The sequence below is a fragment of the Polyodon spathula genome, chromosome 12 (genome assembly GCF_017654505.1).
Source record: "Polyodon spathula isolate WHYD16114869_AA chromosome 12, ASM1765450v1, whole genome shotgun sequence".
Lineage (NCBI taxonomy): Eukaryota > Metazoa > Chordata > Actinopteri > Acipenseriformes > Polyodontidae > Polyodon > Polyodon spathula.
The window spans coordinates 34,400,969-34,413,970 of NC_054545.1; the positions used below are offsets into that span (position 1 = coordinate 34,400,969).

Genomic DNA, 13,002 nt, shown 5'->3' on the forward strand with positions numbered 1-13,002 from the left:
AGCCTGGAGACCCAGCTCTGAGACTGAAGGAATCAGAGGAGGTTACTCTAGTGAGCTCCCAGGTGAAATGACATGGCACTCCCATTTGCACCTAGCTGGGAAGGAGTCTGCAGCTCCAGCATTGAATTGCTCTGCCTCCAGAGGCTTTTACAATCAAAGCGATTCCTTTTCTGTACGCAGCCTGCTTACCTGAAAGGTTTTGGAGGCAGGATGCTGAAGCCCAGGATCTTTCGGATTTTGTTCCTTCCTCCCGACACGGTGCTGGCTTTGATCTTCTTGTTTCCCTTTTCATTAGGAAACATGTGCTCCACATCCAGCGGCAGGTCTGGGATGGAGTAGCGGTTGGCTTTTTTCTCTTGGATTTTGGGAATATGCGGAATTCCGTTCTTTTCGTGCGTGATTCTGCTCAACTGATCTTTAAACACTGAAAACGAAGAAATAAAATAAATGGTCCTTGTACAATAATAATAATAATAATAATAATAATAATGCTGAATGTGTTCTCGACATATAGATTTTAGCTATCACCAATAGGTAAAATAAAAATTATAATACACTGGTTTAAAGAAAGAAATTAAAATAATCAGAAATAAAGGTTTATGATGCTCCTGTTTAGTAATAAACACAAAACACATCTATCTGCCACTGATAATTATTGATTATTTAGTACTCCCTCTACATTGCTAATAGATCGCAAAGCTTGCTTGCTTACTTACCAAATATGTTTGTTTTCACTGTTATACACAGATGCGTGTTGTTCCTCAGGATTTCAACAGCTTTAGCATTCGCAATGTTTTCAAAATTCTGGCCATTTATTTCCATTATCTGAAAGGAAAGTGTGGGGGGGAAAAAAAAAGAACATAATATATATTCTGGTTAAACCTCCCATCCTTTAGAAAGTAATTAACAGCTGATTGCAATATAGTTCTGCTGCACTTGCTGTCTCAGCTGCTCTCCCAGCTGTTCTACTAATGAGAGGTAAGTAAATACTTTTAATTAACCCTTTAGAAATGTAAAATCTAATTTTGCATCCCTTTGACTTCTAATTAAAAAAACAAATGCTTATTTTCTTTCTTTAAATGCCCAATCAATAATCTTCACACACTGAGTAACATAGATCAGCATAGATTTAACAAACTTGTATACTGCAAATGAAAAAGAAGCAAGACTGATCAATTTTCACATGCATGCATACCTGGTCTCCCCGTTTCAGTCCAGCCTCTGCTGCTTTACTCCCTGGTTCCACAGATTCAATAAAGATCCCTAACCCTTTCTCGCTTCCTCCCAGCAGGCTAAAATAGAGAGGGGACTCTCGTGATGGCTTCTGCAGGGTTATTTGTCTCCACTTGGCTTTAGCTGCACAAGCAATGTTCAGCAGTCGGAGGTGACCTTTCATTTTCTTAAAAAGAGAATAAGGCGCAGTTAACGGGGCATCTAATCACATCCTAATGTTTTAGAATGAGAACATCGTTGATTTGCACGCAGCTGCATGACAAGATATCATATAACTATTTATCAACTACAATTTAACTATGCATCAACATAAAATAATGGGGAAATTCAAAACAAGCAAGCAAATCTACAAGCAGATAATTATTCAGGGAAGTACAATTCAAAAAACAAACATCGAAACATAATTTAGGCGTCTACCGTGTGTGAACCATCTAGAGCAGCCATGCAGCTTATTGCAGAGTTTAATGTGCACTACTTGGGGAGAATTTCTGCATGTTATATGCAAGGTGAGGTATTGTACGGTTATAGTATTCTGCATTGCATACTATGGTGTTCTCGTTATACAAGAGATGCCCACCGATTACACATGCATGTAATATCACGATATTGGAACTGTACTTTAAACTTGGGTGTAGCAGAATTGTAATACTTTAATAAACTTTCAAGCCTTACTGCCATTTCCAAATTGTTTTCAAACTCTTCGAGAAACTGCGTCATTGCAGGATCCCCTTCAAAATCATTGAAGTGATTATTCACCCACAACAACACCACCCGTGTGACCTAAAACAAAGTTTAGAGAACAAAGAGTTAACCCTAGTAACATAGAAAAAGGGTTCCTAGAATGTGAAATTACACAATACAAGAACCGGACCTTAGAAGAAGTGGCAGCTTTTAAACAAAATAACTATTCCCCTAAAGAGCTACGAACTGAATGCCCATACCCTGAAATCTAAACATCAGAGCAGTCATGACTATTAACAACCTGTATTCAAACAACATCAAAAGGAGCTAACAATCATCAACGTTTCTAAACAGAATCATGACAAGCAACCTTGATGACATATATTTTTGGGAATACTTGTGAAATTAGTGTCTACAATGACATATTTCTGCCATTTTTGGCACTGATTGCACAGCACTCAAAACAAGTACTGATCCACGTAAGCCACGCCACTCTCAGATGACTGCAGATCAATTATTAAACACTGTACTGGCTGCTTATACTGACCTTGTCCCTGAGGCTGTCAACCTTGAACCACTCTAACAATTTCCTTCCAGCCTCCATGGGGCTTGACAGGAATGTTCTGTAGGTGAGCAAGAAATCTTCGATGTAGGTGGGGTCCACCACAGAATGCTCTTCTACCAAGTGCATTATAAGCCGATCTGGAGTTCCCTAAAGAAAAACATGGTAACATTAAACACAATTAATAAGTCCTTTAAATCTTACCAAAAATGCATCTCAACTAGTAAAAAAAAAAACACATAATTACAAAATCCTCATATATAAAATATGAAAACATAGTGGACTTGATTGTGTTTTTTTTTTTTTTTCTAAAGCAATGTATGTATTGATTGTTCTTTGCATACTGTAATAAAAGCGGTGGTTGGGTCAGACAGTACAAGGTTTTCTGGTGTTTCAGTTTGTGTAAAGGAAACGAACAGCACAAATTAAAAGAATGTTTATAAAGTGTTTAAGATTCTTCCTGGAGAATTTAAATGTGCCAAGTCATAGTAAAGTTCTGGTGCAGGGTCTTAAAAACAGCATGCATATAAAATTACCTTGATGACAATGTGCCCTTTCCTTGTGCCGCTGCGGTCCAGCTCCCTGTGCTCCTTCACCATCACAATCTCCCCTTCCTCCTCCACCTTGTGTGTGTTCTTCTCCACATGGTTCACAATCCTCCAGTAGTCTTGCTGGGCTATACACACAAACTGGCCCACAGTGACATAAGGACAGTTAAGAAACTTATAGTACATAAAAACACTGCTGTCCACCAGCAATGGGTACTCTGACAACAATAGCGCAAAATCCTTTTGGTTCGGCATTGGAATTGTCTGGAGCATAAACCTCTCCGGATTAAAAAATTCTAAAAAAAGAATCCAAATTGAAATCATGCCTGAATTGGGCAGCCATGACTCCTCAGAGTCAGACCAAGCCTGTCACCCTGAGCTGCAGGACTCCTACAGCCACTCGGAGCTCATGTAAAAGCATTTATATCATTGTTAAAGTGAAGCCTAATCCTGACCTTTGAACAACTAGCTTTTATTACATGTCTCCAAAAACCTGAACTAGACAACACAGAGGCCACTTTGCAACTGTAACATCTCTATTTTAAGACACAGTTCCCATTTCATATGACTAAGTGGGAAGGTTTGACCCTGTTTCAGCTAATTGCACAAAAACTAAATAAATACATTATTGTAACAGCAATTCTCTGATTTGGAGAAACCATTTCTAATGATGGTTTGGTAGTTAGGTAGTAGCTTGGCTTGTTAAACTAAAAGCTTGCTATCATTATTTTCCCAGAGGAATTGAAACCCCAGTGATTGTCATCTATTTTTGTTATTATAACCAATAATTATATTGACACATTGCTGCCAGGTCCTTAGCAAAGCACCTTTTTCACACTCCTAAAGAAACAGAAACTTCAACAAAGGAAGTAAGACTTCCTACTTTTTTTTTTTTTTTTTAAACCAAGTAGCACCTCGTGATCTGACACATCATTTATTAGCAATCAAATGTTTACAGTATTTAAAAAAAAAAAAAAAACAGTATCTACAAAGCTTTCTGGTATCCTTATATATAAAGAAAATAACTATGAATTACATATTTCTTTACGATGTGTACCAATCGGTAGCAACACAATGTATCTTTTATCCATTTATATAAAATAATATGGCAGTTTACTTCATGCACTTGTTACATGTAAAAACTGTGATATTGTTTCCAATATAAAATTACATGAGGTGTGCAGAACCAGATAACAAAAAGACAGCAGCTCCACCTGGTTGCATATCTGGGACAGCTGCCTGCTTTAGTGGGGTTTGTACATCTCTGATGTGTAAAGCGTTAATCACAGCAAGTAGAACGGTCTGCGGAACACCCCCCATACCTGGCAGTCATCTCCTTTGGTCCGGACTACTCCGCTCATGTACTGTTTATCCAGAGTGGGAGAAATCCCAAAGCTGTTTCCCATGCAAAGAATCTCACTCCTCTCATAATGAGCGATTTCCACCGAGCCATTCAGAATAACGTACCAGGAATCCAGCTGGAAAGAAAAAAGAGATTGTATCGCCGCGACTAAAAATCCTCCTTTGATAACGGTTTCCTTCAGCTGGTATTCCTAAATAAATTGCCCTTTGGAGAACAGTACTGTAGTTTAATCACACACTGTACACTGTTAATTTGCAAAGCAGAGGAGACTTGACTCAGCTATTCTGTTCCATTTCAAGATAACCACCTCCTTAACTACTGAGTTTAACTTCAGTGGGATCAATTAATTATGGAACTGGTTGGAAACAACAATAAAAAGAATAAAAACAACCACGGTTGTATAATTCTGTTCAGCTATAATCAGTTCTTATATTTCTTTTTATACTTATTTCAACGTTGTGTCAATTTGCTTGACGGTGGAATTCTCTCATATAATAAAACACTAATTGATGAACGGCTGGGTAGGTATGCTAGGGTATCGATCTCTAACTAGACATTTCATTTTATTTTGCATGCAACAAAATGCAGATCCTGCAGACTAGTGTTCAATCGCTTACTTCTTGTCCGTCTTCGAGAATGATGGCCCCTGATTGTTCTACTACTTCAAGTATCATGACAGAGCACAGCTCCCTTCTGACAGACAACGTCATGTTTGCAAAAGCAGGGAGCTGGTGCATGAACTCCAGTAAGTGTTCTGTTGGGGCAATGAGACAAACAATTCAGAATAGAATAGCAAACAGGATCACTGTTACTGGGCTACCTGCAGGAACCTAAAATGCTCTCAGGAGGAATACCTAGCTGGCATTTCAAGGCCTATTAGCGACGGAGTCCAACTGAGTCCAACTGAGCACAGCATGGGCTTCACATGTCATTATCTCTTCTAAAAATACATCTAAACCCCAAACATCCGCTCTAGAAAACTCAGTATAGAAATCTTATTTTGAACTATACATATGCTTTTTGAAACTCAAATGCCATTTCCTTCCAACAATTTAATTGTGTTTGCAAAGAAAGAAAAAAAAAACACAGCAGAGCACAGCAAGTAACTTTAAAATAAAAAATATACATGTGAAAGATCAAACTGACTACAGGTTTTTATTGCATCTGGAATAAAAAAAAATCCAATTTAAATGAAGATTATAATGAGGTTTGAGTGATGCACTTCCCTTTAAATTGTGAGGGAGATTTCAATACCCAGTGTATACCGAGCATCAAAAGAAACGTATCACTATTATACACATTCAGTTTCGGAAAAAAAAAAAAAAAAGGTATACAAAATGATGGACGCTGACAAAATGTTTTTGGTTTCTTTTTAATCACTCGATCGTTCATTCTTGACCATCACACACTTGAGTGACTGTGACTGAAGCATATGCACGAAATCACCTAATTAGTGAGACAGTTGATTGGACACTGGATGGAGTGCTTTCACCTGTTGAACTGCAAGCTTGAATAAAAGCAATAAAGAAAATCACAGAAAAAAAAACAATATGCCACGTCTGTCAAGATAGCAGCGCCTTTGTGCAATCGGCATGTTGGAGGCTGGACTAGGGCAGCGTACTGTGGCTCGCAGTCTTGGGTGCTCACAGCCAGCAATTTCAAACCTGGCAAGATGGTATAACCAGGCCACAAACTGGGAGACCAAGAGTCACAACACCTGCCCAAGATCAACAGATCATTTTGCAGCATCTTCGTGATAATAACTGTTAATCAGCAAGTGATACAAGTGATTCTACATTTCTTTTGATGCTCAAATATAAGTGATACATTTCTTTTGATGCTCAAATATATGTGATAAGTTTCTTTTGATGCTCAGTATACACACACAAATTTTAAAAGGTGAGTTTATTTTGGCCACAACTGTCATACCATTCAAAACAATCAGTTTAAAAAAATTAATCAAAAAAATGTATAATTCCCTTACAAAATAACCTTCATTTTTCAGCATTTTACAAATGAATGATCAACGTAAAAAGCGATAGGAAAAAGGAAAAAGGCATTTCTAACCAATATCATCATCAGTCCTGTCCGCTGGTTCCTTCTCCAGACAGTCTCGAACCACATCCCTTCCCAGAAGAGGATCTGAAGCCCGGTCGATGTCTTCGTCTTCCTCCTCCTCCTCTTCAGAATCGACAGCTGCTTCTGGAAGCCCGGACAGATCCACATCCCCGATCTCGCTCTCTGTAGCCTGAGGGACAACACAACTGTGATTTCACGTGACTCCAGGGGGGGCCCCGAGCAGAGGCCAAGGTGTGGGCCCCACTCTCCTGCCTCCTCCCACCTGCACAATAGATGACTTCCACTGATGTGCTAAATGTGCAAGAGCTTGTTCTTTGCAGACTGATGCGCAAAGCCTTTAGAGTCCCTTAGAAAATACTTCATGGGCTTGACTGCTATAGGCACTTATTCTTTAAAATAACCACTTACACATTTTGAAGAATATTACTGCTTTTTTTTAATCTTACACCCACAGCTCTGACGGAAATTAAAGCAACACAGTTAATCTAGATAAAGAGATGCAAAAACGACTAAATGTTAAACAGATTTAATAATAAGAGATGCTTTGGCCACTCTCCTGCAATTAAGATAAGTACTTGAAAAAGTATTACATCATATCTATAAATACATACTGAAACACACACACACACACACACACACACACACACACACACACACACAGTGGCTGATGCCCAACATTTCATGAGTTTTAGCTTGCTATTAAACAAAAACTCACTGTACTCTTTGTTCTAAAAGCTTGGTTGAAGACTTCAAAATTAGTTGCTAAATTCAGGGTTATATGTTAATGTTCCATGATGGCAGAATATAGGTGTATAGTTCATTAAAAATAAGCAAACAAATGTCTTCATGTAATAAAATCTGCAGGCTATTGGAAACTCAAAGCAAACCTAAAAATATATATTAAGTAGATAAAAGTAGACTAATATGCCATATTTTAAGCACTATCCTCTGGATGAAATCTATGGAAATTCAGAACCTTCAAAAAGGGTAAGTACACAAGGGGAGTATGAAAAAGATATTATTCCAAACCTGTTGCTATGTCACTGCCATATTAAATGATAAGACTATAATCTTTCCACTCAGATGCAGTATTTTCATTCTGCTGTGAATTTTCTTCTAGTGCCTATTGGAAATGGCAGAGACATCAGTTCCACTTCACTGCAGCCTTGTCACTATTTCTACACCTGAACTGGCACAGATCATGCAGGGCATACTGATATCAAGTACCCCTGTGTACAAAGCCAAAGAAATTACTTTGAAAATGACGTGAAAGAGACAAAGCAATCTGACAGCAGTCAGTGGCAGCTAGCCAATGGTGGGGGTGTTTTTTTTTTTTTCTTTATTATTTTTCTCTGCCATTTTTGCCTGCAATCTGCTCCAATAAAAACATTCAAATTTAAGAGAGACAAAACCCGTATTTAAAGTGATCTGTAGTCCTCTCCATGTATGGTGAGAGAGACCTGCTTAGCAAAACCATTACAGGAAGTCAGAGGGCCCTCTTAATCCTTAACTGACAGCCAGGAGTGCCATGCAAAAAGCAATGGAGGTGTTGTTGAGAAGAGCACCTCCTTCTGCACTCTGACAGCTATCTTCACTCATTCACATTCTTCCATTGACGACTGCTTAAGATATGCAGCTGGGACAGTAATACATTTGAGACCAATAGAAACAGAAGGGCATGGTAACCCTGCAAAAATGTACTTCATTTGAGCTGTGCAGAAAATCCAATGTTCACAGAAACTAATACATTTAAAACCAACCCCAATGTGTCGCCAGGGAATGCTGTGCACCAAACTACAATCCCATCAGAGTCTGGGCTCTTTTAAAGAAGAACCTCACGTCAAGTTACAGCTAACGGACGCTAAAAGATCTTTAAAAGATCATGGCAATATTAAGCCACATCAAACCACAAAACATGTATCTGAACTGCCATCGCACAAGACTGACCACCCCTGAACACAGTTAGAAGGGTTAACAAAGTAGCACACAGCTGTGGTGTTGGGTTCCGCTCATCACTCTCTGCAGAGTCAAAGAGGATGCTACTTTCCTGTTTAACCTTAAAGCACACAGCTGGGAAGAGATGGCTCTGATTACTAACATCACTGGGGTCCAGAGCAACAGGAAACCAAGCAAATCCTCTATAATTAGAAGCGTTGAAACAGGGGACCAAAACAAAGATTGGGACTTCCTCTTCAAACCCCATCCCTCACGAGCTTGGGAACATGATCAGCTTAGCACTCGAGCAAGAGACACTGTTCTCTTTAAATCTTTAAAGAGATGAGCTAAACCAAGACTGCACCACTGTTCTTTTTAACATATGCGTGAGACTTACTATGGCAAGAATGGTAAAACTGCATTGATGAATGCCTGTGAGATCTGTGCTAAAGGCATGCATGGTTACTGAACACTGTTTCTTCAATCCACTTGCCTCCAATCTGGGAAAGCCCTGATGGACAATGACATAAAATCCTTTTTCGGTAGAACTGCAGTACTCTGACAAGGCTGGACATTTAGGAATACAGTCTTTTTCTCTTCTTTTCTCACTGCTAAACAGTCATGTACCCTGACATTTACTTAGAGGTATTTCTTCTTTGCTATAGGAATGAAGGTATGTATTAGTAAATTTAAAAAGTAGTGATGCAAATACCGTAAGTTCCTTGGCAGCTGGACATATAATCTTTATTGTAATACGTGTAATAAGAGGCTCCTGCATGATTACATGCCAGCAAGAGTCCTGCATTCAAAGCATCCCCACAAGTACTAGAAAAACATAGCATGTTGTCTGAAAAGGTTAAAGTGGCACTTTTATTCTGTTTGATCTGCAAACGTTTTATTTGCAAAACGTTCCACTCTGCCGTCATGACATTTTGGGTTTTTTTCTGAATATTCTCATTTGTAACTTCCATCCTGAAAAGAACAGTCGATGTATACGTTATCTGTGTAACAGGTTTTGTTGATAACATATCTTTCAAAATTCCTGTTCAAGAAGTACGTAAAAGTGCAGGTAATAGTTATATTATTTGTGGCGAGCTGTGAGAATAAACTTATTTAAAACTTCAGGATTTTTTGTGGCATTTTTTTATATTCTTGTGTCTAAAAAGCATTGGGATAAATGTCCTGTTTATGTACTTATGGTCATATACAGGTCATAGCTTCTGACAAAAAACAATATCAATATAATACTCTGAGAAACATTTTAATGGCTTTTGAAATGTGAATACTGATCGACAGAGCCTGTTAGTTGTTTTTCAAGTCATTCACCATTAAACATTTATAACACAGAACATGGGGGAATCATGGTTGTATAGTAAAGAAATGACCAAGTGTTTCTAACTTAATAAAAAAAAAGGTTGTACAGTACCTGGTAGATATCAGACAAGCTGCTGCTCCCCGAATCACTGGCAATGCTGCACCCTGATTGGCTGGGAGGGACGTGCGTCATGTGTGAATGAGGGTTGTCTGTGAGGTGCATCTTGGTAAGGTCTGCAGGAAGCTATTAAAAAAATAGGAAAAAAATAATAAGTTGCCATTTTTTGTCTGCTAGCTTTACTCTTTACTGAAAGATAACAGGAGATGTATTAGTCTACTTCTTGACTTCCCAAACCCTAGGACTATTCAGTATAGCAGCATTCACATTTCATTAACCTCAGTTACCACCAGTCCGATGAAAAGCTCCTGGCACCAAGATGCTGTGTACCTTTCCAAAACTGAAGAACTTGTTTAGAGATTTTTAAAAAATAAACACAACTACGAGCTAGATCAAATCTACATTTAAACAACCTTTTTTTTTTTTCCCCATACTGATATACACAGTACACAATTAAATCACTGACTTAATTAAGCACATGCCTTTTCAGTCCTTTTTGAAAATAAGTGTTGCATTTTAGCCAAATACGAGTCAAAGCAGATGTGTCTTTAATTAAATCCACCCCTAGCTTATAATACACGATCGGGATTAGCTTTGTATTTAAGCCAGAGATAATGAATTATTATAGGCACTTAGACACACCCATAAATCAAGGTTGTCATGCCTTATACATTTTCCTCTTGTACAAACGTGGTATTTAAGGACCTGAAATCTGATGGATTGTTATACAGTTTGAATAACATTTTCCTAGCACTTAGACATTTAAAATCTGTGCAGATGAGGTCCTCGTTGAAATACAGTACCGCCTAATATTTCTTGAAAGTTTAAAAGAGACATAATTTTTATGGCTGACAAGTGACCTTTAAGTGCTGCCAGCCTCTCTGGCAGATTTCCAACAGTAAATCTCAACCACAACCGTCTTGTGGACGTGACCTTTATAACCCGGGACGACCCTCCTGTCTATCAGATCGAAAAGCAGAGACGCTGCGTTAGTATGTTTTTGTATTAAACTGACAGTTTGAAAGTGTAAAAATTAGTTGGTGTTTCTCTTTTACAGCTCTGCTCGAAGCTGCAACCTGGAAGACTAATCCAGCGTTTACATAAAAAACAAACAACAACAAAAATCCCCCAAAAATATATTTTAAATGCAAAAGCATAGCTCCATAAACATCAACTTTAAAACCCATCATATTTCCCTTTTTTCATTACATTAAAATGAATTATTTAATTCTCAAATCCACAGCAATATTACAGTAAACAGCAAGTTCATTAAAATACACCATTTGCTATTTAATATAATGCTGTACTAGAACAATTAATTCTGGGAATCCCAAATTGAAGTAAGCAATATTATGCAATACATATGGACGCACAATGACGTTAGTAGCAAATATATTCCAGTGTAAATTCAATTATAAACCTCACACAAGGCATGGATCAGTCATGCGTGATCTCCATGCAAAGGGTTTAATGTGCTGTTTTAAGTAGCCTAACAATTCAGTACAATATTAGAGCAAGCTAAGAAAGTCAGCTAACAATAGAAAAAAAAAAAAAAAAAAAAAAAAAGGTCAAATTTTAGAAAAACAAACAGCTAATTTGAAATAAATTTCACGGCCAATATTGAAATCCAAATGACAGAATCCAAACAGCTGTGCTATTTTTCATATACAGAAGGTAGAAGTGTTTCCATACGGATATGTACCGTGACTTAAGATAGGTGGAACAGAAATCATTAAATATTTCAATTCATGAATGTACCATTAAAAAAAAAAAGTCAAACTCATTCTGCAATAACATTTTCATTCTTTAACCTCGCAAACTGGTAACAGATTCCTTCCATTGTTACATGCCACCAAATAGCTGTTACAAGTCTAATTACCAGTCCAGCTTCCAGTATTAAAATTAATCGTCCAGCCGCATGCATGGGACATCAGACGTCTCACATACATGCACCAGTCACTATAACCGTGCATCAACAAATCATGTTACTATATATAGACACACACTCACTGGTTAACTTATCACAGAACTGATTGATCTAACATAACCTCAGAGCAAGACTGTGACCTGAACACCTTCAAGCAAAAAGACCTGGTGCAGAAATTGCTTTTGCCACAGTATAGATAGGGCTGTCTGAGGATAACCATGAACAATGTAAGGTGCATAAAGTCCACTCCAACAAAATGTCTTATTTTCATTACCTACAGTATAGTACAGAATATATGGGAGAAATAGGATACCGCATCTTTTTTTTTTCTTTTTTTAATCTATAAGCTTCACTAACCCCAGCCTATCATATCATACACTACTGTAACGGTACATTCTAAACCCGAAGTAGACTGGCCAGAGCTAATCATTTACTAGCCTACTGTTGGAATAGGAGATTAGTCAATTCCCACCTCCCCCCCCCCCAGCCAGTAATGATAGATACACATTTAACACTAACAGGTGGATTGAACTGATATATACAGCACTGCTTTAAGGTGCAAAGTCTTTCCCTGTTCGACGGTCACATACAGTACATTACTGACTAATGTTAGTCTCCTATGTTTGCAAAAATGGGAAACTGACTTTGATCACATCTCACTACAGAGCAGGACAAGAGTGCAGCTGTAAGTTTTCACTGAATCAGCTGCCTAAGAAGCGCTAGTGTTCAAGGGTTGCAGCCATGTCAGCGAGGCCCCTACTAATCAGAGGTGAACTGCAATGTCCTGCCTAACAGGAGGGCCACCAGTTAGCTTCATTAATAAATCATTAATCAACTAATTAAATATATTTAAAGTTTGCTTGCTGTTGCATTCTAAACACTACAGTATATAAAACGCAAACAAAGCGAACGACACGAAATACAAGAGTATCTATTTAAGGAAAACACGCTTACAAAAAATGCAGATTTCTCCTCTATCATTTACTGATGTTTTTTAAATAAAACGCTAATTGATCCACCTTTTAAAAAGGTCCCTACAGTGTCTCAATTATTTACCCAGACAAACATATTCTTAATTATGTAAGCAAATTTTAATTTTTTTTTTTTTTTTTTTTAAATGAAGGGTTTAAACGTAGTGAGTTTCTTTTCAGCTTTACAGGGCATGTTATAATTGGGGAGAAACAAGCCTCCATAGATTCCTCAGGAGGTCAAGTTTAAGATGCTAAGCAGGTGTTCACGCAG

General features: G+C 37.9%; 1 protein-coding gene across 19 annotated transcripts in view; it reads right to left on the minus strand.

The window, feature by feature from the left end:
- The window catches only part of LOC121324193 (rap guanine nucleotide exchange factor 6-like), a 75,948-nt gene that overhangs the window by 20,956 nt on the left and 41,990 nt on the right, over positions 1-13,002 (minus strand). For all 19 annotated transcript variants that reach the window (XM_041265775.1, XM_041265777.1, XM_041265778.1 and 16 more), the window contains 10 exons: positions 9,828-9,959; positions 6,455-6,635; positions 5,005-5,141; positions 4,347-4,502; positions 3,013-3,165; positions 2,462-2,626; positions 1,906-2,013; positions 1,196-1,399; positions 717-825; positions 190-424 (listed from right to left, as the gene is read on the minus strand). In XM_041265775.1, the coding sequence (XP_041121709.1) occupies positions 190-424; positions 717-825; positions 1,196-1,399; positions 1,906-2,013; positions 2,462-2,626; positions 3,013-3,165; positions 4,347-4,502; positions 5,005-5,141; positions 6,455-6,635; positions 9,828-9,959 (1,580 nt within the window). The remainder of the gene's footprint in view (positions 1-189; positions 425-716; positions 826-1,195; positions 1,400-1,905; positions 2,014-2,461; positions 2,627-3,012; positions 3,166-4,346; positions 4,503-5,004; positions 5,142-6,454; positions 6,636-9,827; positions 9,960-13,002) is intronic.